The following is a 23479-nucleotide window of genomic DNA, read 5'->3' on the forward strand; positions in this document are numbered from 1 at the left end:
GTTTCTGCACGAGAGCGCCCTTTGGCTTTTGGATTTGCCAGCATTTCACCGTAATTCATTCAAATTCACTCATGCGCATTTGCATGATTAATCGTCACAGCCCTAATATAAACAGGGCGTGTCGTTACGATTGCCGTGGTTGAATTGGGCGCACAAGCGTTTGGGCGAAGGTTTGATACCGCGGCTCCACGGACGATTCCTTTTGCGCATGCCCTGGCTCCAAATTGACGTTTTTACGAAACATGGCAGTGCCCATGGTCGGATACTTTTTGGCTTCAATTCATTACAATGGAAGGAAGTTGCGTCGTCAATTTTTTTACAGTCTATGGTTCGAACCGATGAACATTTGTACTGTTAATGCAATGCTCTACCACTAAGCTATATACAGGAACACTACTACACATAATAAAAAAAACAATCTAGAACCGGCCTTTAAAATGTCCTAGAAATAAAATAGGAACTTTTTTAACAGTACTAGGATTTTTTGGTTTTAAAAACTTTTATTTGTTTGTGGGTTGATGTTGGACTCACCTCATTATTTGGGGGAGACATGAGTGCTGTGGTTTACTCCATAGGAGGTGTCTGAATTATGTATTAGCATTCAGCAGAAGTAACTGCGGTTATGACAAGTGTGCTAAAAAAGCCTGCTGGCACAACTTAAATCTGCCAAAAGGCAGTGTCTATTGTGCAATACACAGTCACTGTGTGTACGTGTGTGTATGCGTGCGTGCAAAAGAAAGAGAGAGAGAGAGAGAGAGAGAGAGAGAGAGAGAGAGAGAGAGAGAGAGAGAGAGAGAGAGAGAGAGAGACTGCTGAAAATGTAATAAAGACAAAATGTTTTTTTAATAACAACAAGCATGAAAATGGACATTTGTAACTTAAATGCATTTTGTATGACTTCTCTTGGACAAAGGCGGTGATCTCTGTGGGTGGTTAATCAGGTGTTTGTTTATTCAACAGTAATTACTTGTATAAACTAGATAAGGACACATGAAGAGGGTAATTTGATTGAGTAAATCAAATAGGATTTCTAGTCTGTGTGAAAGTGTCAATGGGTTACTTCTATATGTTGATTAATTTCATGTGTGAAAGTGTGAAAAGACGTCTGTATGACCACTTGCTCAATACAAATCACACTTAAGAAAATTAACTATGGTTAAACTTGTTGGGGTTTTATTTGTAGTGAAACAATTGCCACAAATAAACTATAGCTTTACTACAGCAAGTAGTTTAACTATGATATTTGTGGTAAAACGACAAATATACTAATACTAGTCAATCTGCTAAACCATGGTTAGGGTTGGTCTATGAAAAAAAACTGTCATTTTCCAGTCGCGAGGCGTTTTCGAGGAACTAAAACGAACCACAAGTAAACGAATCGATCTACAACGTTTATTTTTACCTCCTGATTTGATCAGAGGGAATTCCAGGAACTTTGTCATATTTATTGATGTCGTTCATAACTGCAGAATGCTTGGAAAATATGATAACAGTCGATATTTACCTCACTCTCAGCTGCATCTATCCGATTCTGCAGAGGGCGACCGATAGCTTCTGTAGAGAAGGAATCCTGAGCTCTGATTTGCTGTGAGGTTGTAGTGGGCGTGGTTTACCCGGACCGCCTTTCACAAAACCAAAACGCGACGAGAAGAAAGTTTCATTCAGAAGTGATTTAATAGATTGCAGACGCGGAGTTGTTCATTCATTGTCAATCTTTTAAGCGCTCAGTACAAACGAAATATTAACTAACTAAATAACCTTTTTTTATTTACTTACACGGCTATACGGAAACGAGGTTTAAGAAGACAGATTTGACCTATTTCTGGCCGTTTTTCTGTTCTTGGATTGAATCACAGAGGGTCTAAATGGAACTGTTGTGGCTCATCTATATGGCAGCGAGTATCTGTGCTTTGCTCGCCTCTGCTGAAAGACACACGGTGTTCTGGAATAGCACCAACCCGAAGTAAGTCAAATAACCTTTTTCTGCTAAACGTGCAATTGATTGCAATATACGTTACAATATACTGATTGAAGCGTGTTAATAATAAACAAGATTAATAATAACTTAATGAACTCTAGCATCAGTTGGCATTTTAGGGTTGCAGGAATTGTTTGCATTTTTTCTGTTAATGTTTTTTTTCTGTTTATGTTTGTTTGCAAGTCTTGCAAACTGAGTTGATCATGCTTGTTTACATTATGCTTAATGCATCACGACGCCGCCTTTATGGTGTGGTTACATCTCTTTACCTGTAACAGATTGCGTAATACAATATTTTTGCGTCATGAGACACCTATCTCTCATCACTGAAATGTTTGTTTACTTGTGGCTGAGTATCTGATGTAATGTAACAGTAAAGAAATCAGTTTATTTCTATGAGGACTTAATGCTTGCATGCTTGCTGAGGTGTACAGATCTGGGCAGGAATAACATAAAGTTACACAATTCTGTCGCATAGCTGCAGTTAACGTTACAATATTCATTTAATATAAATTATATAAACTCGCTTAGTTTTTATTGACTGAATTAAAATGGAAATGTATTTATTTGTAAAAATAAATTAAACAGAATTTTACTGTTGAAGGAAACTATGAACGGGAAAATGGGAGTGAACCGACGGGAATGTTTTTGACGTGTATGTGTCAATAAGGTGTTGAAAAATGTGTTGAGTGATAACGCGTTTACTGATACAGAGGGCTCGTGATGGGATTGCAAAACTGAGATTGAGTCAGAGACGCGTCAGGAAAAGATTCTTTGCAGCCGATTCGATTTAATGATTCGGACGAATCGATTCGCCAAGGTTTTGCTCTCTGGAATGATGTTGAAACATCAACTTTTATAAACTTTACGTTAAACCTTATAAAATATATTGATTAAGATGTATTCAACCAAATATGCGTTACTTCATAATTTAGATAGGCTAAAGGCTACAAACTCTCGCGCATGGCTCTCTTATACAAAGTTACGAAAATAAACCTTTAATTTATTACACATTTATTATAACATTTAAAAAACATGTTTATAGATTACAATTTGTATTGCCATATTTTTACAACAAATAGCACCGACATATGATTTCTCTTGTGAAACAATGTTAATACATGTTTACTATTTTACTTCAACAACCATAGTTAAAGATTACTGTAGTAGTTAACCCATGGTTAATGTTCATTAGGGGAACATTTTGAGCAATGAAACGATTCAGTGAACCGATGTCTTAAACCGATTCATTTAAACCAACCGTCTGCATGGACGATTCTTTCAAACGAATCAGATTGCTCAACGCGATAGTACTTTTTCAGTTAAAGAATTGGATTTGTTATCTTTGAGCAACTGCCAAAATTTTAGCGGCCAAAAAGTTCAAATGAATTACTGTATTCTGAATATGACACGTAAAGGCCGATAACAGAGAGAAAGCTTTTAAAATAGGGCGTCTTGCCCGTTCCAAACTGGCAAACCCATACATCTATCTATCATTCAGACTCATAAAACTACATGTGTTTGGTTTAGCAGATGGATATTAATGTGCAAACAACATCATTTTAGCCACTGTGCAATCCCATTGTAAATCTATTCTTTCAGATGTTTTCCTGTTATCAAGGACATTTTGGAGAGGACAACAGATCTTTTTGCTTTCTTTCTTGTAATGAATAATTCTGCATAAAATTAATTGTGTGTTGGTTATGCATTCCAGCCTCCGATGCACATGGTTGACCGAGTATATAAAGTGTCTTATGTGCCCCCGAGCAAGGTTGACTCCAGGGTCGACGGTCCGATGCAGCTGAGCGTGTTTTTTAATGTGGTTATTCTGTGTTAGGCGGTGTAAAGGTGCATGTTTGAATTTGTTGGTGCGTGCTACGGTTGCGCTTGCTGCTGCTTGTTGGGAACACATGTGTTGTGGTGTTGCTGCTCATTCGCTAGTTTATGATCTTGAAGGCTTTGTGTGTGGTTAAGGTGTGCCCGGTTAAGTAGTTGTAATTTAGCCCTTGGTTATGGTTTACTGACTCCCTCATATATTTATTAACCAAGCTTCCTTAATTAACTTTTCTGTGCATTCTCGCAAAAGGTGCATTTATCTGTTTACACTGTTCGAAGGTACTATTATACAACCACACAGTAGTTGTAATCTGTTAATGTTATACTTTTGTTGTCAGTCACCTATTTCACATATCTCTTAATTTCTTCTCACAAGGAGCAATGGGATTAAATTGAGTCTCCAGTTTCTCGTGTGCGTGTGTTTCTTGTTGGGATCAGAAGAGATTTCAACATCTCACACTGTGCTTACCAAAACTGTCAAGAGTTTTCAAGGAAATTTCACAAGAAATTTTTCCAAGGCCAGAATATCCGGCCTGTGCTACCCACACAAATTATATATCTCTATACTGTTACTCTATGCTTCTACGGTTTTTGCTATCCTGTTTAAAGTTAAAACATTTAATGGAAAGTTTATATGTGTTTGAAGCATAACACAGACCTTCATTAAGTTTCTTAAGCTTAAAAAGAGCTAATTTTAAGAAAAAAAAAATTTCTTTCAGATTTTTTCTTTCTCCCTCCCTTTTGGTTTCTCTCTCCTACCTGTGTTTCTCATATCTTTCCTTTGGCTGTGTGCCTTGTACCGCATGGTTTACGGTACAAAGTTCAGTCTCTCCTCTGTTCTCCTCTTTAACTCTTTCCTTCTATTATTTCACTCCCATTCCATCTGTATCCCAAAACTATCCGACCTCCTCACATTTTTTTTTCTTTTCGGCTTGTCCGCCGTCACCCCATTGTGTTACTGTTTCACCCTGCTAAAGAGCTCTTTACACGGTTTAATTCATCCAGAAATGGGTCTTTCTTGGTTTTCTACCCAAAATGTCCCATTCATTTTTTTCAAGGGAATGGGATTTGCTTGTGGGGTTTTGCCAGCTAAGTGCTTTTTTGTTATAAGTTCTGGCCAAATTAGCACGCTCCCACCGCAGATACAAAACCTGGGCCAGTGTGACCAATTGTGGGGCAGAGTTCACCGTCGCGATGGAGGGCCATTCACGCCGTGCGTCTGTCACCATGCGCGTATGAGAGAAGAAGTGGAGATGGAAACTGCTGATAAAGTACCATTTTGCTTTTGTCTATATGCCACTTAGCATTAAACTCCTCAGATCTGTGTGTGTATGTGTTACACACTGCATGACAGTGTATGAAGTGATGAAGTGTCATTCACTTTATGTAGTCTGTCACTCTCTCTGGTGGTCTTCAAATAGGGAGCCTGCCACTCAAGCCCACCTCATTCTTCTGGCCTTTCTGGTTTCTCTCTCTCATTCCCTCTACCTTTTATCTCACTCATACATGCCAATGGCTTTATTCGGTTCCTGTCCTGATTTCCTTTTCCTATGTGAAAGAAGGAAGAATAAAGAGGTGTGAATTTTTTCCCCCCTCTGCCCCTGTCTTTTATCGGTTTTGGCAGTCCCACACCCTCTCTCACTTCTATCTTCTCTGTTTTATTTGTGTATGGCTTTTTTTTTCAAATGTTCTGGTTGATACAGTTCTGTAGAGCTTCATTCAATTCAAGTGTTCGTGATTGACAGATTTCCACACACCCACTGCCCCTAGCATGTGTGTTTGTCCGCTAACTATAAGTGTATCAAACATGTTACGATTTATAATTCCATATAATTCCACAAATTACCATTTGCATTCTGTGGTGCATACGGAAAAAATTAAGAAATCCATGTAGATTCGTACAGATGGCCCCCTAACTGTTATTTTCCTTTAAATGATGTAGAAACCTCCGATATTTCCAGTTAGCTGTTCTTACTTCATTTCTAGTAATTTTTGCACCCCCACCCTCCCTCCTCTGAATCACAATCTGCTCTGTTAATCTGTTGTCCAGTGAATTGAATCTTACCATGTTTGTTGACCCGTGCTAATCTTCTCCGGGAGAGTCCGTGGCCCATATATTTGTTCCTACAAACTCTTAAATAATATATAGGACAGAAATGTTTGTGTTAATTGTGGAACAAGGGATATTTGTCAAATCATATTGGATTGTTCTAAATTGATTTGAGTTTACAAACCCAAATTTGTTTTTTACGATATCAGCGCGTATATCCGTATCACGAGACGACCGCCTTTTCCTTGTTAACGTGAATTTCCTGTCCAAGTGTTTTCCCGGGAAAACCGCACATCCGGCGCGTACAATAAACAATACCTTTCTCACACACTCGTGCACGCAAGCGTCTCGCTTCTCACACACGTTTCCTCATTCACACACACACACACACACACATATACTCCATGAAATATTATTCAGAAGTTAAAGGGCTAGAGAATGTGAGAGTGTTATCCACAGCTCGAAACATCCCACCGCTCAGTCAAGACTCAGTAATACTGTTATCTTTCTTTTTACACATCTGCACTCAATTCGTTCGCCCCGTCAGACATCCCAGAATTGTTATTCACTTTCACGGTAATATCTTCTCATAGCTCGTGCCTGAGACATCTTTGATTCATGTTCATATTTATTGAGTTTGCACTACATTTAAAACACATGCATCTGGAGGCCCTTACGAAATGATCCATGGTTTTATTACAGTAACCCTAGTTTACCATAGTATCCACAAATGCTCTATATATGATCTAAAGTTTATGATATTTGTAATAAAACTATTCCAGTACAAATGTTAATCAATCTTACTATTCTTTTACTACAGTAAAAGCGTTTAATCAGGGTTTGTAGGATCTGTTTATTATAAAAAAAGGTTAGACGTTAAGAGCGAATTACAAACTCTGTGTGTGTATCTGTTTATTGTGTTGGGATCTTGTTGTCATAATCACAACCCCAGCATGTGGTTTTGGCTCCTCGCTCTTGTTGTTTGTCCTGGTTTAAATGGACTGGTTTTTGACGTGAAGGTCTATTCCCACGACACGTTGCACGAATGTTATTGCTGCATGCTGTGACTAGATGGTGTGAGAGGCAACTCCCCCTGCAGGCTGGCCAAGCCTGTTCCTGAACAATAAAAGGAGTTACCGAAGCCAATTTCATAACGTTACGAGATGCAATGTGTACTTTTTATTTCATTTCAAGCTGTTCTTTATAATTCCTGGTGTGGTTAATTATTGATGTCATTTATTTATCGCAGAAGGACCAAATGGTGTAGTTGACCGGTTTGTAATTAGCTAGACAGATCGTATAAATAAGAAAGTTGGACGCAACATATCCAAAGGCATAAAAATATCTTCTTTGTTATTATACACACGTAGGCATATAATTTAGTTTATTGTAAAAATCCCAATACTGCGACTTTTCCTCAGGCGCTTCTCTATACGAGAAGGGAAGCAGTTTGTTTATTTAAAAAAGCGATTTGACAACTTGATCAATGAAGCATGAAGTCAAAAGGTTGAGGGATTCGAAGGAAAGGAAGAAAGATTGATGAGCATAAGATGTATGTAAACAAGACGGATTGAAAAACCCCGGTGTGGAATATTGTAAAGGGAGAACTGGCTGGATTTGGTTGCTATGGCAATGGCAAGGGCCAGAGTTAGTGTCCACAAACGTGGGTCACTAACTAACATAACTCGAATTCCAGCGAACCGGTCTCCGATTGGTTTAGAACATCTGGTGGGCGGAGTCACCGGCAGAATGAATGGGGGATCAAACAGGCTTATTGAGCGCTGAGAGACGAACTGGAGGAGGAAAGAGAGAGTGGACAGAGATGGATGGGTGGAAGAAAAGATGAAAGAGCGGGACCGGTCCCAGTCAAAGCCGAGACAAACGCAGGAGCAGCCCGTTCTGATCTATCAAAGAATACCTCTCGTTTTTTTCCCTTTCTTTTTGTGTTTGTCTTTCTTACACCTGCAAAAGAGCACAAAGCCGTTTTGTTTTTAGGAGAACCAGACAAAGCCTTTGCTTCTTTCCTTTTTCCATTTCTTCTTCCTCTCCCTCTCTCTCTGCTTTTCTCTCCATCTCTTTCTCTCGCCTTTGTTGCGTTTCCAACTGAACCGCTCCACTGTAACGCTCCAACTGTTTTGCAGAACAATAAAGGCGCTTGCTTTGGGCCCCACATCTCCCTCTCTGTCTCTGTCTACATTAGGTTAAATGAGGCCCCGGGCCCCTGGGCAACCTAGGCAGGGTAATCCCGGTGCACAGATGATCCAGTCGCACTGCATTCCGAACCAGTCATCCAGAACAACATCGCTGAATTAAAACAGCACGGGAAGGCGATCCGCATGAGGCTTTAGCCCTTATGAAACAGACGTTTCAGCCCGCTGACGCAGGTGTGCGGGGGGGTTGAAAGGACTAGAATGGGTGTTTAAACAGAACCTGGGTCAGAATTTTGGTAATTGGCTTTGACTGTAGTATCAGGTGGTGAGTGTTACAAAAGTTGACAGATCAGATGACAGGGATGTTGGTTGACCTATTGTTGGAATGTGAGTGGGTGTGTGTGTTTAAATACCCCAAACGTTCCCGGTAAAACAGGTGGGTCGAAGAGAAATGTTAAGTTGCATATTTTTCTAAAGTGTATTGCATCCTGCATCTGTACATATGTAAGTGTTTATTAAGGTTTGTACCACTTTTTTAAATCCGAATCTTTCCCGAATCTCTAACCCCCCCAATGAACACCACCACAACCCCCACCCCATCCCCCAGCATCAGCATTCCAGTGACTGATAGAGTGTTGAAATGAGAGAAGAGGCTGGCGACCAATTGATAGACAGACCAGAGGGAGTGCAAAAGAACAACAACAACAACAAAAACTTTGAACTAAAGATTAAGAGACCTCAGATTAACCCTCTAGTTGCCCATTTGGCACTAATTCAGGTCTCCTGACAGAGCAGTCTGCTGAGCTCATAGAGGAAGGTGAGTTCGGGATTAATGAATGTTAGCTATTCACACGTTCCAGTAAACGCGGACGTGACTCAGAAGTGCCCGCATGAGCGTCCGCCAGGTTTTTTAGTCGTAGCTCGCAAATCAAACGTGAAGCTGGTTCGTTCTCATATTTACCAAAATAACATAGATAAGGGTGAGATTGCTTTCATTTTTTAAACTGTTCATGGGTGAATCTCACTGGGTTTGGGTCATATTACACCCTAAAATAAAAATTATGAAATTTATGGTTAGGGTCATGAAAGGGAGGCACATTTTGAAGTAAAAGATTCAACATTACTGGAATGCAAAAACACAGCATATTGATATATTACATCATTGTAGTATTTGATTTACTTAATTTAATTTAATTGATATTATTTTTTACAATAATGAGAAGTAAGTAATGGCAGTAAGAATGTAGCAAAAACACGTATGGGTGATTCTCACGAAATCCAGACTTAGAAGGTGTCCAGCATCAGATTTTTTTAAAAGCCCTTGAAGCCAATTTTTTGCAAATATAAGATTAAGGTCGTAACTTACTATAACTGTTATTTTTAGAGGATTTAAAAATATTTCCTATAGAATTATTTACATTTTTTAAGATTATCATTATCAAAAATTATTATTACCGCAACATGATATTACATTAAATATATGCATTTACAAACTCATGTTTCGGTAATGAGAACTTAAAAGTTGTCTAGGTACTATGACAAACAAAATTTCAACTTTTATCTGGAGAGAAAAAATAGGAGCTGCTTACCTGGCAGCCATCTTGAGTGTCACAGTCAATTATGTCCCTTCCAAATATTTTTTTTTTAAAATGTTAGTTTCTTGAACAATGATTGAAAATTGTTGCGGAGGATGAGAAAATTTGTCTTGGACACATTTATATTCCTTATTTTTGTCTCTACATTTACGAATGATCACCAAATGCCACATGTTTCTTTACTGTAAATGTTTATAGTATAACATGCACTGATGCTTTTTATTTTTTAGATTTTTTAATTCTAAATATTTCCATGTCAAAGATCCCCAATCCAGTCATGGGCACGTTGCGGTAATGAAAATTTCCCCCTTAAATGTGGAAAAAAACACAAAATTGGTTTGTATGATGTCATTTGAAATCATGTGCAAAATAGTAGAGATGTTTGTAACTGTATGCTTCTTATTTTGATACTCTTACTTTGCATTTACGTTTTTATTAAAATGTTTCACCTCATAAGTCTAATTTCGTGAGAATCACCGATATGTGCTTAGTTGTCATTTAAATAATATCACAACGCAAAAAACGGCATATAGGTACATTCACAGAATATATTTTCTTATTTTTACTTTTATTATTGTGTCTTTCTGTCGTATTCGTAGGCCTGCATTGGAAGCTTCAAATACCAAAACCAAAAATTCCCACTTGGCACTCTTTGTAACTCTGGAAATTCTTCATTGTCCGAAAACAATGCATTTTCTTTCTGCGTCAGATATAATTTCTTACTTTTTTGTCACTGGGTGATGAAGATGAAGTTAAGCCCTGTATGTGTGTGAGAAACGTATTGAAAGTGGCATTACTGTATGAATAAAGCCATTGATAAAGTAACTGTAGCTTTTGAAAGGACACTGGTCCAGGGAGCACCCGCTGACCCCTTTATTGAGAGACATTCCATCCCCCATTGCTTTCTCCCACCCCCCTCCCCTGACTCCCAGCCCCCCGGTGGCTAAAGGGGGGGCAGCATAATTACTCCCCTCTGGGGCCACTTTAATTCTACTCTTTGTGTTTTAATTGCCCCCCCTCCCGACCCCCTTTTGATGAACACATTGGGGCCATACCACAAACAGATTTTAATCAGGGCTTTAACGGGGTGTGTGTGCGCCCGTGTGTGTTGGTGCGCCAGACGACCACTCCAAAGCATCTGGTGACAGCAGTTCAAGAATGTGAGACATGTAAAGTATTATTGGGTCTGAAGTATATGTGCTTCATTCATCAAATTAAGTCATCACCTCTTGGGTCCGTGTGGGACTGCTGTGCACGGCCTCGTGAGAGTTGAACTGGTAGCGATAAGTTTGGCTTTATGTTTAAGGCTGTGTGTGTGCGGATCTGCAGTGAGTGAAAGCAGCAGGCTAATTAAAAAGGCTGGTGTAAGACTAGAAGAGAGTCTGGAGCCATATCGTCTGTCCGAAAACCAGGGGGTCCTCCTTCAACAAACAAGCGAAAGAGAAGGAAAGAGAGAGAGAGACTCGCTCGCAGACTTTGATCATTGAGGTGACGTGTGGATATTGCCACACAGAGACAGAAACACCCGCAGAAATAAAGCTTCAGTTGTTTTCACCGTGCATGGAAGAATGCTGAAATATCCCAAAGGTATTGGGAAGATGTGTCAAGCCCTCAAATGCTCTTTAGGGATTTTGTGACCTGATATTTTATCAGTTAATCCGTGTTAATAAAAGGCAAGCGTAAGTTAAAAGTAAAAAATAATAGCTGAAGTTCGTACTATTTGTGTTATAAACATGTTTCATGTTTCAAATCATGCAGCTTTTTGAGATAAGGTTTTTTTTAACTCTTTCCCCACCATTGATGAGTTATCTCGTGAATTAAGAGAAACATTTGTATAAAAAAATGTGTTTCTGATAAATTATTATGTTAATCTGCCAATTTATGAAAAAACTGAAGCCAAAACGTTATTTACTAATTTTAAACGTTGTGTATGTTTTGATAATCGTTCTGAATCGGATCTCTAACAAAATTCATTCACAAAAATGCAATTATTTCAGCTTTTTGCTAAAAAAAATATTTTAAAGAAAAATACCCATATTTAAGAGTTTATAAGCACAGAAAAAAATATAGATAGGATGAAATGATTTTTTCAGTTTTATTTATTTATTTATTTATTTTGAAAGCAGAGGGTCTGTTCTTTCATTTGATATATTTGTATGTTTATATATTTTTAGAAGAAAAATTTCCTGGAAGGCATTTTATGAAAATCACAAAAAATGCTGGCGGGCAACTTTAAAAAAATGACTGGCGAGGAATGAGTTAATTAGCTGTTTCTTGCACTGAAAGCGGCTAAGGGGCGTACTACACACCAAATGCAAACTCAACGATTTGCGCAAATATACTAGTCAACATTTGAAGTGGATCAAAAACTTTCATCCAAGTTGTCCTAAGACAAGAACGGATATTGGGTATTGGTTTTAAGACAACTTTTAGGAAAGGTTTTGATCCACTTCAAATGTTGACTAGTGTAGATTACACACAAAGTCAATGCAAAGATGCAAATAGACACAAATTTGCATGGGGCAATGCGAATGACGCTAATTGGGACCGCAATTGCCACAACAACACGCACTTTTTGCCAGAAAGTTGAAAATATTTAACTCAAGTGAAAAATTTGCATGACACAAAGTTATATACCGTAAGCAAACTAAAGCGAGGAATGCGATGCTTCGCGTTTGGTGTGTACGCAGCATCACATGGGCAGCTACCCACAAACCATAGCATCAGGGCAGTGAGCTTTGTATGGGCAAATATTAGTCACATTTTCTTCCGAAAATGCCCAAATGTATTTTTTTTACGTTTGTTAAGCATAGCATATGTACCTAATTACCATCCAAAAATTGGTGTCTGGGGAGCCCAAAGAGTTTTATTGCTAATATGAATGTTTGGATAAAATCAAGCTTAGTAGTATAATATTAATTGAAGTCTGAAATATCTGAAATTGAGCTAATCGTAAAAAAAAACGGCTACAAGATATTTTGCAAATGTACATATATTGCAATGGTTTGCCATATCCAAATTATTATAATACTTCAAAAAGTTACATAAAGTCAAAGTTTTATGTTGAAGCAGAGAGAAATGGTGAGACAGCGCGAGTGATGCTTTCTTTTCCCAGAAGGAATGTAAAACATGTTTGTTCTTATATCATTTTAACTTAAAGCAGTATTATATCATGTCATATATCGCATCATTTAGCTTTTTTTTCAATATCATACAGCCAAATCAACATATTGACTTTAAAGTGGCATCCGATGATGAATGAAAGAATGCATGTAAATGCAAGTAAACGTGGGCCTTTTTTTCTTCCTCTGGCATTCTTCTATCAGTGGGCAGCACGTAAACAGAGATTACACACTGCCAGCAAAGCTACGGGAACAGACCTACGAAAGTAGCAAATGACGAAGAGAGAGACAGAGAGTAACAGACAGGCAGACTGTCTCCATCGCCTCCTTAGATATGTGTCAAATGAAAGGGAGGAGTGTGGCAGAGACAGGGCGTGTAAGACTCTGTCAGTCAAAGTGCGTGTTTTTATCTCTAATGAGTAAGGGAGTGTCAGACGAGAAACAGATTTATATTTTTGTTTGTGTCTTTGTAAGTCCATATGTGTGAGGACAGTCAATAAGTCATTATTCGGTGATGCAACCCGACAGATTGCTAAAGTCCTTGGATAATTAAGACTCCGCTCTCATGAGGCGAGCAAGATCAATACATGCACACATTCACGCCAACGCTGCCATGTTTCTGTCTTTCTTGGTGGTTCTGACCTATTCTGTGAATGCGGACAGCGTGCGGTTCGATCAATGAACCGATGTTCAAAATAATCCATATTAATGCATCTGTCTCTGTCTCTGTATAGAAACCAGCATTCTCATTTGTCCATCCATTGTTCCCATTCACACTGCAGTTTTTTGGTCTTTTCTTCCCTGGCTGTGTCCCTTTGTGATTTGCTTGACTTTTTTTGAGATGGTATTGTAGATCAATGCGAGGACAATTGAAGATGTGATTGCATGGCTTGACATTCAAGTCAGAGACTTTAAAAGTTCTCTAAATGAATAACTCAGTCAGTTGCATCACTGCGGTTATTCTGGTTTTCTTTCTTTTTGTTGTCTGGCTATTTGCGATGTTAGATGATCTTGTCAGCTATATTATATACTTGCATTATTATTTTGCATGCACTCGACCAACAGGTTTAACTATAGCAACTGTAGCTGCAATCTGTAACTTTAAAAAACGGTATCTTTACCTTAATCCAATTTGTGATTAGTAAATTTATGATTTATACTGTCATGTATGATTTTGCATGAAATGTCAGCCTGACGTTATTTGACTTTAAACTAAGTATATAAAGTAATATGCAATATTATGTTTCAAACAGAGATGGCGATAAAGAGTCAAAAATTACAGACTGCAGGATTAAAGGGACACTCCACTTTTGTAAAAAAATCTAATTTTCCAGCTCCCCTAGACTTAAACATTAGATTTTTACCGTTTTGGAATCCATTCAGCTGATCTCCGGGTCTAGCGGTATCACTTTTAGCATAGCTTAGCATAATCCATTGAATCTGATTAGACCATTAGCATCGCATGCAAAAATAACCAAAGAGTTTCAATATTTTTCCTATTTAAAACTTGACTCTTCTGTAGTTACACCGTATACTAAGACCAACTGAAAATTAAAAGTTGTAGAAAATTAAAAGTTGTGATTTTCTAGGCAAATATGGCAAACTCTTATTCTTGCATAATAATCAAGGACTTTGCTGCCGTAACATTGCTGCAGGAGGCGCAATGATATCACGCAGTGCCCGAAAATAGTACCCTGCTATTAAAAGTTACTAAGGGGACTATTTTCGGCCACTGCGTAATTTCATTCCCTCATCCCTGTAAGGATGTAGTATGGTCCATTTTTAGGAGTACGCAAGGGTCCGCGTACAGTGCACGTTGCGCAATTTTTGTTATCAGAAGAGTGCACAGTGCTGCATACACACCGCCGGATTTTTTAAACCCCGCATACATTGTAGGCTACACAAAGGTTGTGCATGCACATACAGGAGAATTCAGTATGTAGCTAGTAGATGCATTGCATTTTTTGTCGCAATGTGCATGCATCGAACATCTGTGTACATGTACAATCAAATAAACTATACTTTCAACCGTGCGCGTATGTTTCCGTACACGCAAAAACACAGACTATACTCCAGGCTTTAGGGTTCTCTAACCAAACATCATACAATGTTTCCAGCGCCATGCAATTTGTCTGTCCAAAACTGCTTTTTGTGCACTTTATATGTTGTATAGTTACATAAAATGGATTTTAGTCATCTTACAGTGGGCGAGCCAGAAATAGAAACCACACAACCAGGACAGATGTTGAATGTTTTTCACAAAAAATCTTCCCTCTTTCTATTTTAGGTTCCGACGGAACACCTATGCGGTTGAGGTACGGCTGAACGATTACCTGGACATTGTGTGCCCGCACTACCCGCTGGGTGAAATACCATCGCAGGACGCCGAACGCTACGTGCTCTACATGGTGGAACGCGAAGACTACGACGCCTGCCGACCTCAGTCCTACGACCAAATGCGCTGGGAATGCGGCCATCCGTTTGCCCAACACGCACCTGAGAAGTTTTCCGAGAAGTTTCAACGCTTCACTCCCTTCACTCTGGGAAAAGAATTCCGACAGGGCGAGAGCTACTACTACATCTGTGAGTACAGGCTTTAAACAGTCAACTGGCATATTTGCACCTGACCTATGAATGTAAATGCGAGTGAATCAAGTTTATTGTTTCGGGAAATGATGTTAAAAAATGCACCCTTATAACCCCAGTTATAGATTTATTGGCCCACAATCCATGCAGTGAATATTACGCTCATGAGTCATGTTTAAGCTTTCTGTTAGCGTACGTGCATTGCATTTGAAGCCAATCCTTGTTTATGGAACGCTAAACTGGCAACAAAAATTGCTACGTGTCTTCTTGGCATCCTCGTGGGCTCCTTAGGGAGTTTAGACTTGAAGTTAATTTTAGTGAACATGTGCACTGGGATACGAAAGTTTTGAACCAAAACCAGACTTTTCCAGAGTAATAGATTAAACACCACACGTCTACCACCAACAACCTAGTTTCTAGTAACCTGTTTAACTCAAACTCAACTCATTTTCCCTTAATCTTGTATCTCCAGCCAAACCACTGCATCACCATGGAGAGGAGTGTCTAAGGCTCAGAGTGGATGTGGTTGCCAATGATGGTGAGTATCGCCGCCCTGGTGGTTGGTAGGTGAAGGGGCAGTTTAGCATACATCATGGATTTCGTGTGCTTACACTTTTTTTCTGTCTATTCAGGCTCTCAAGAAGCTAGGGTTGGTACAGGAGGTGGAGACAAGGGGGGCACCAAGGGAGGAGCCCACACCCCATCCAATCGGTTACCAGCAGGTACGATAACGACATACCTAGGTACATAAAAGTCATTATTACTTAGTCTTATCTATATGAATGCCATCTCCAACTACAAAAAAAACTAAATGAGACATTATTTTCTGTTACAGATGACCCGGTTGTATCTCTTCCTGAAGTACAGAAAAGCATGCGGACAAACTCTGCCATGTCAATAGCATCCTGGACCGTCTTCACAACCTTACTTCCTCTCTTATTATTGCTGGTCTTACACTGAGATGGACAACTGGACTTTAAAATACACTTAAAACTATCGTGACAGCATCCTGTGTTGGTGAAAACACAGGGGTAGCTCTTTAAACCCAGTGCTGGCCATTGGGGGACACAAACAGGAGGTGAAGCTCTCCAACACTGCGGAGAAAGAATGAAGAGTGCATTGTTAATTTCGGACACTTCTAAGAAAAGAAAAACGAGACGTCAGTATTTTTCTGAAAAGACTATTTAAGTAAAAGGAACTTTTTTAGACCTTTTGCTTTATAATGCATTTGAAGTCCGACTAAACAAAACCTGGAAACGACAAACTAAAACAACAACGTGGACTTTAATCAGAGATGTACTTCGAATATGGAAAATTCATTCATCTGAGTGTCACATATAGGGGACGCAAGCCAAGAATGAGCCAAAGATCACAAAGCTTCTCATTGTTCTTCTTGTTTCATTGATCCATTTTAATTTATCTATGTAGCACAAGTTCAGTGGGATTTATCTCGATTTACAGGACCTGGAACAGAACTCACACACACGTACACTCCAATATACTGTTTACCAAACCCACTGACACAATGCCGTGTTGATTTTGTACATTCATTGTTTAAAGAGTTAGTAAATTATTAGGTTTGCTGTAGAACAAATGATTGTATATAGCGAACAAAAATGTTTACTGTGTGATCAAGAGAGAGAGAGAGAGAGAGAGAGAGAGAGAGAGCGAGAGAATGGGACGAGACTTTTAGCGACTGGTTATTAAGAAGTGCAAGTTAAAAAAGTAAATTATATTGATTGTCCGAATACACACATTGCTTGTTAAGTGTGTGTTTGTGATTGGTCTGTCCTGATAATGTCGGGTCAGCATCCTAAAGCATTTAAACTGCCAAGCAGAATCAATGAAAACACAAACTCACTCAGTAAGCAAAGATCATAAACCCTTACTTTGGATGGAAAAAAATTTTCACGGGTTCATGTAAAATTGCTTGGGTGCCGACGAAAGATTAATTTAATATCTCTGGAAAATAATAAGACTGAATTGTATTAGCATTTGGACCAAGCTATAAATTGCAATCAGTGGTAAATTGATATGGGTATGTAAATGGTTAACATCAGCAAGAGTGATACTTTGAATTGTGTAAACCTATGAAACTGGCCAATTTTAGCAGATTTATCAGTTGGGACGATATATATCAGTCTGTCATTACAACATATATAGCTATTATATAGGTAAATCTATATAGTAATGGGGCAAACTGCACAGGTTTATGGTTTTGGAAAGACGTATATTTATAACGCTAATTTGCAGAAGCACTATGAATAAAACACTAGACTCTAACTGGAGCATTCAATGTAGCAGTTGTTTGTACGGCTGACGCAGCTTTATACCACTAACGTTAGGTCACTCCGAATTGTTTTTCCAGTTTTTGTTTTTTCATTTTACTTTATTTCATTCTCGTTCTTATTTTGTACATGTGTATTGTAAAATGTATATTATGTATATAAAGAGGATTATATAAAAATATTTGATAAAGGAAAAAAACAGATAATGTGAAGATTCTTATGTGAAAATGAAAATAAATGCTATTTTTGGAAAATTCGCTTGTTGCCGATCTTGTTGTTTATCACACAATGCTATAATTCCCACCACTGTTATGCTGCATTTACACCAACCGCGGTAAGGGCGTGAAGCGCGAGTGATTTCAATGTTAAGTCAATGTGAAGACGCGTTGACGCGCGTCAGGAGGTCCCGCGGCGCGGAAGAGGTGTTAGGCGCGGCGCGGAAGACGCGTTTCCGCCTCTTTCGCGCGTGAAGCTCGGGCGAAAGGCGCGAATTGAGCGTTGTGCGCGGTACGCGCGGTAAGCGCGAATTGTGCTTTTTGTGCATCTTGCGGTTCACGCGAATTTGCGGCTGACGCCCGAGTTGAAAAATTTGAACTTTGGCGGAATTTCGCGCTGCGTTAACCAATCAGGAGCCTGCTTGCTGCTGTGGTGGCAGCCCCGCCCGGAGTCACTCACTCAAGCAGTCACTCGAAGCTATATGACACAAGTTGTTATTTCTATAGTGGAGACAGGAATAAAAAGGACCTCGCTTGGAAGAGTGTCAGTAAGGACTTTGGGCAACTTGGTAAGTTGTAATACACGCTTCACTTTTGAGTCACGTGACGTTTATCTACCCGCGCCGTTTATTTTTCCCCATAGTAAGGTTACCCAATACAAAACTGGTAACTCTCTTGATAAATGCACAAGTAACATCAGTCATCTTGCAAACAGACACTCGCACAGCAGTTGCCCCTCCCACAAGAAGGGGATTTTGCTTCGGACGCGCGTCAAATGCTTGCTTTTTCCACGCGTCTACTCCGCTCTACACGCGCGAATGCATCCAAATTGTTCAAGCGGCAAACCACGCGCGGTAGACGCGATTTTGACGCCCAAACCGCGTTTGGTGTAAACTCAGCATTAAAAAAAAATGCAGCATGAATTTAAAACAACTTGGTTTTGTAAGTCAATTCAACATACTCTTTTAAGTTTTGACCTGTCAATAGTTAAAATAACTTTAAAAAAATGGGTTGAAGTTGTTTATTTTATTTATTTTTGTTAAAGTATAACATTAAATATATGTTGATTTGACAAAAAAGCTGCATTTCTTTTACCCCTACACTGTAAAAATTTCTTGTTGCACTTGTAAGTTTAATCAACTTTAATTTACAATTAATTTTAACTTTCTTGACTAGTGAGTAATTGCTAAAAATGATAAAAATAAAGTTGAAATAACTTTAGCGAATTTAACTTATTTTTTATAATGTAGCAACTCCTCACTAGTCCAGAAAGTTCAAATGAACTCAAGTTTATTAAATTTGAAAAATCTTAGTGCAACAAGTGTCAATTTTTTTTACAGTGTCAAACATCGGCAAAAATGAATACACATACACAAGTTAATGTACAGAAGCCATTTAAACTTGTGTAGATCATTTCAGAAGTTTTTTTATCTTTGTTTGCACTTTATATAAGAAATATATAATTAAAGTTTGTCTTACATTAAAGGGCACCTAATATGCAAAATCCACTTTTACAAGGTGTTTGGACATACTGTGTGAACACAACCACCAAAAAATCCACTCGCTCCATGTTTTTAAATTTCTATTAAACCAAAGCAGTCTCATTAAGACATACCCTTTAAAGGGATAGTTCAGCCAAAAATGATATTAAACCCATGATTTACTCACCCCCAAGCTGTCCGAGTTGCATATGTCCATGTAACATTACATTTAATCAACTGAAAGATCTAAAACATTTTCTAAAATATCCGAAAATGTGTTTGTCTGAAAAACGATGGATATATGCAACTCGGACAGCTTGGGGGTGAGTAAATCATGGGTTTAATATCATTTTTGGCCGAACTATCCCTTTAAATTCTCTTATCAATGTGAGGTCATTAAATTAAACCGGACATTAACTGTGCCATAACTTTTACTTCTAAAGCTCAAATTGTGCTAAAACTACTGTTTTCCAAGGTAGTTTCCGCTACTGTGCATGCGCTCAATCTTTATCGACAAAAGATTGCTTTCTTTAAATGGAAAGTGGGACATCTGTCACCTGAACGGCCATATTGAACTTTACATCATCCCCTATTTAAGGTAAAAGCATTTTAAATCTTGTTATATCCAATACCTCTGATTTGACTAATTTTTGTTTGATTAAATTAATTATAGATAAAAACACAATAATTATTTAATTTTTGATGTGCAGTGGTGCTCAATCCAAAATAAAGTTACACCCTAAAAAATGCTGGGTTGTTTTTAAGCCATGGGACAAACCCAACCCACTTGGGTTGTAATGTAGAATATGCTGGGTTGTTTCAACCCAAAGTGCTGGGTTATTTTGACCCATTGTTGGGTCAAATATAAACATTGTCTGGGTTAATTTAACCCATTGGTTGGGTTGGTTCTTTTTGACCCAACGCTGAGTTAAAAATAGCCCTGTATTTTATTTTATTTTTTAAGGTGGGGAATGTTAGGGGAATAGTGTAACATGATCTCACCGAAATTCATGTTATAGTCACGAAAAATTTGATACATTTATTCGTGTTCATGGCACGAAATTTAGCTTTCAGAAATAGACACGAATGTCTATTTCGGTGTCAATCAGCACAAATTTATAAAAATAGTTAGTGTCGTGGCACAACGTTCTTTTTCGTGTCATTTTATGTATTGTTTTTTCATTTTTTGAATCATTGTCACTTGGGGTTTGGGTTAGATTTGGGGTTTTGGTTAGGATGTACTTTTATGTATTGGTTTCTACATGTTTTTTTCCACTCTTAAAACTATTCTTGCCTGAAGTTAGGGTTAGAGTTGGGGTTTGGGTTAGGATGTCTAAAAATGCAACAGTATTCTAAACCCAACCCCAAGCGACAATGATAGAAAAATAGGGGGAAAAAAACATGAGAAAACAATACATAAAATGACACAAATAAAAAGAAAGTTGTGCCACTGACACAAAAAACTATTTATAGAAATCACACGAAAAAGACATTCGTGCTCAAAGCACGAAAAAGCTAAATTTCGTGCCATTGACATGAATCAATTAATCAAAATTTTCATGATATAACACGACTTTCCGTGAGATCAGTCTGGAATAGTACCAATTTTTTAGGGTTCAGAAAACAGAGGCTTTTGATTTCTCGAACGAAATCAAAAACAGAATAACGTTATGAGAACCAAAAACAAACGTTTTGGGAACGTTCCCATACAAAACCCATTGTTGTGAGAATGTTTTGGGAACCAGAAATCGTTATGATCTGATATATAAACTATATAAAAGCTCATTCTGAACTCTGAGCTAAGTGAAAGCACACATTTTCCTTTTATGTGTCTCAATAGCAATGTTTTGTCTCTTATGGTTTATGTTACTCTAGTGGCAGGAAGAAAACAACAATGGTCGGAGGCCAGAGCATCAGTTTGACCGTGTGTGTGTGTGTGTTTAAGGATGATAACACAGGTGTGACTCTTCCCTTTATACTCTATCTACACTTGGAGCATCGCCAGTCGGCTCAGTAAACAAACGCACACATCTTTTGTTATTGTTTTCTATTATTAAACTTCTCACTTAACCTCGCTTTCTCTCACCAGCCTTCTTTCCTTTCCCAAGCACATCCAAAATTTCTTCTTTAACTCTCAGTTTCTTCATCTTGAACTCTCTCTGAGAATCTCAAGTTCTCACTCTTTATTTTATTCAGCCTCAGTTTACCTTCCCTAAAGCTCTTCTTTTCTCGCTTCGTCTCTTCGTCTGTGTCCATTGTTCCTCCCTTCCTCTTGCTCATCTCCAGAGGCTTTTTACTTCTTTTTATGGCTGTGACCATAAAGAGCAACTGTCAGGCGGCTGACTGGCTCTTCGGCTCACACCCTGGCTGTGTGTTTTCAGAACTTTAACCCCCTGACTGTAAATCAGCCTCTCTCTTAACCATCTGACCTCAAGTAAAGGGTTTAAAGAGTTTAAAGGGAATAAGTGGCTCTTGACTGAAGGACTTTTCTTTAAATGCTCATTATTGTTAAAGAGAAAGCACAAAGTCTAAAGGGTGACGAAACACAACAACAGCAGTCAATGTGAAAAATTACGTCTGGATGTCTGGAGACAAAGAAATCAGCGTGATGTGCTGAAAGAACATCTGTCGAGGCAGCGATGCCAAATAAGTGTGAAATGGCTTTTAAACTAAATAAAATGTTTTTAAGTAACAGATGGAAATGGGAATTGGTAAGCTAACTAGTTTTAAATTAGAATGTCAACATAGATTTACTGTCATCGACCCTTAAGCTGGATTGTTACTATAATGAAAGTACTGAATGATTTGGTTTATTTTCTCATAAAGTTTTTGCGGTAAACTTAAAATGGAAAATATAAAAAAAAATAACTCTGTCATCATTTATTCCCCCATATGTTGTCCTTTATGAGTTTCTTTTTTCTGCTGAACACAAAAAAAGATATTTTGATAAATGATGGTAAACGCACACAGTTGAGGGTCCAAAAGACCAGTGGTTCCCAAACTTTTTACTTTGCAACCCCCTTTAAATTGATACAATCTATCTTGGGTCCCACCAACATATTTTTAAATGGAAAATGATAAAACTTTTTATACCTCTTTTATAATTGAGTAGTTTTTATTTTCCTTGTCTTTTATTAATTAAATATAAGTTTAATTGAAATATCAAAGTTATTGATGGTATATCATATCAAAATTAGTGTCATTGCTAGTCATTAACCACAACAGCAAAACATTTTTTGCGACTTATCTTATCCTTTTGTGCAAACCACGACTGGGTCCCAACCCACAGTTTGAAAACCCCAATATATTTCCATAGTATTTATTTTTCCTACTATGGAAGTCAATTAGTATCAAAATCTTCTTTTGTGCTCAATACAATAAAGAAACTCATACAGGTTTTAAACAACAACGGGGGGGGGGGGGGGGTAAATGATGACAAAATTGTGATTTTTGAGTTAACTGTCCGTTTAAGAAATTAATGCCTCTACCATACACTCGGCGCAATGCAGCACAATGCCTAAGTATCTTTTGCTAGTTCAACCCAGCGCAATTATCATTTTCACGTTTAACGCCACGTTGTTTAAATACCAAATGCATTTGCGCCCAATGTTGCGCCGTTCTGGTCTCATTGTTGGCGCGTTGCTATTTTGAGGCAACTAAAATAGACTACGCCATTGACCAACTAAAACCTGGGCTAAAGTCTAAAGTCAATGGTGCAACATTCTTTTTGTTATTTAATGAGTGTGTTAGTAATATGCGCCTATAAACGAGACGACAACGCGATTTTGCTTATCACACACATGGATGCGCAGCAGCACAAAAAAACCTTTTAAAGGTGAAAAATCAAAGAATTAAAATGTAAAAAAAAATAATTATTGAGTCTCTTGGACATAAATGAGGACAGATTCTGAGACGTTAGAAGGCGTTAAGAACAGCTTCACCTGTAGCCTGGTAATTAAATGTTTTGCTTTAAACAAATGCATCTATTTTTAAAAAGATTTATTGTATATGATGACTCTGTAGGTGGATATGGTGAGATAAGAACCTTTTTAAAGTAATGCTTTTAAAAAAATACATGGCTCTGTCCGAGTGCTGAAACAGCTCTCCGCACATTTGTTATTTTTTTATTTCTTGTTTGCATTTTTAAACAAAAAACCTTTTCTTGCATATTTTACAAT

The 23479-nt window shown here is 38.1% G+C and overlaps 1 protein-coding gene across 2 annotated transcripts; it reads left to right on the forward strand.

The window, feature by feature from the left end:
- The first annotated feature begins 1650 nt into the window (after positions 1 to 1650).
- On the forward strand, positions 1651 to 17862 carry efna1a (ephrin-A1a). Of its 2 annotated transcripts, none has more exons than XM_065287645.1 (5): positions 1651 to 1963; positions 15019 to 15314; positions 15790 to 15855; positions 15950 to 16060; positions 16153 to 17862. In XM_065287645.1, exons 1-5 carry the CDS (start codon positions 1866 to 1868, stop codon positions 16275 to 16277), a joined length of 696 nt encoding a protein of 231 aa, XP_065143717.1. In that variant the 5' UTR covers positions 1651 to 1865; the 3' UTR covers positions 16278 to 17862. The 2 variants fall into 2 exon arrangements, with proteins under 2 accessions (XP_065143717.1, XP_065143725.1); XM_065287653.1 differs by having other exon boundaries at positions 15950 to 16039.
- Positions 17863 to 23479: the final 5617 nt, after the last annotated feature.

This window comes from Paramisgurnus dabryanus, chromosome 19 (assembly GCF_030506205.2).
Source record: "Paramisgurnus dabryanus chromosome 19, PD_genome_1.1, whole genome shotgun sequence".
NCBI lineage: Eukaryota > Metazoa > Chordata > Actinopteri > Cypriniformes > Cobitidae > Paramisgurnus > Paramisgurnus dabryanus.

What these genes read in the sequence shown, in the direction of transcription:
- efna1a (XM_065287645.1), top strand. Translation starts at nt 1,866, where the DNA reads ATGGAACTGTTGTGGCTCATCTATATGGCAGCGAGTATCTGTGCTTTG. An exon ending in TGGAATAGCACCAACCCGAA is followed by an intron (nt 1,964 to 15,018) that starts GTAAGTCAAATA and finishes TTTCTATTTTAG; the next exon opens with GTTCCGACGGAACACCTATG. An exon ending in GGATGTGGTTGCCAATGATG is followed by an intron (nt 15,856 to 15,949) that starts GTGAGTATCGCC and finishes CTGTCTATTCAG; the next exon opens with GCTCTCAAGAAGCTAGGGTT.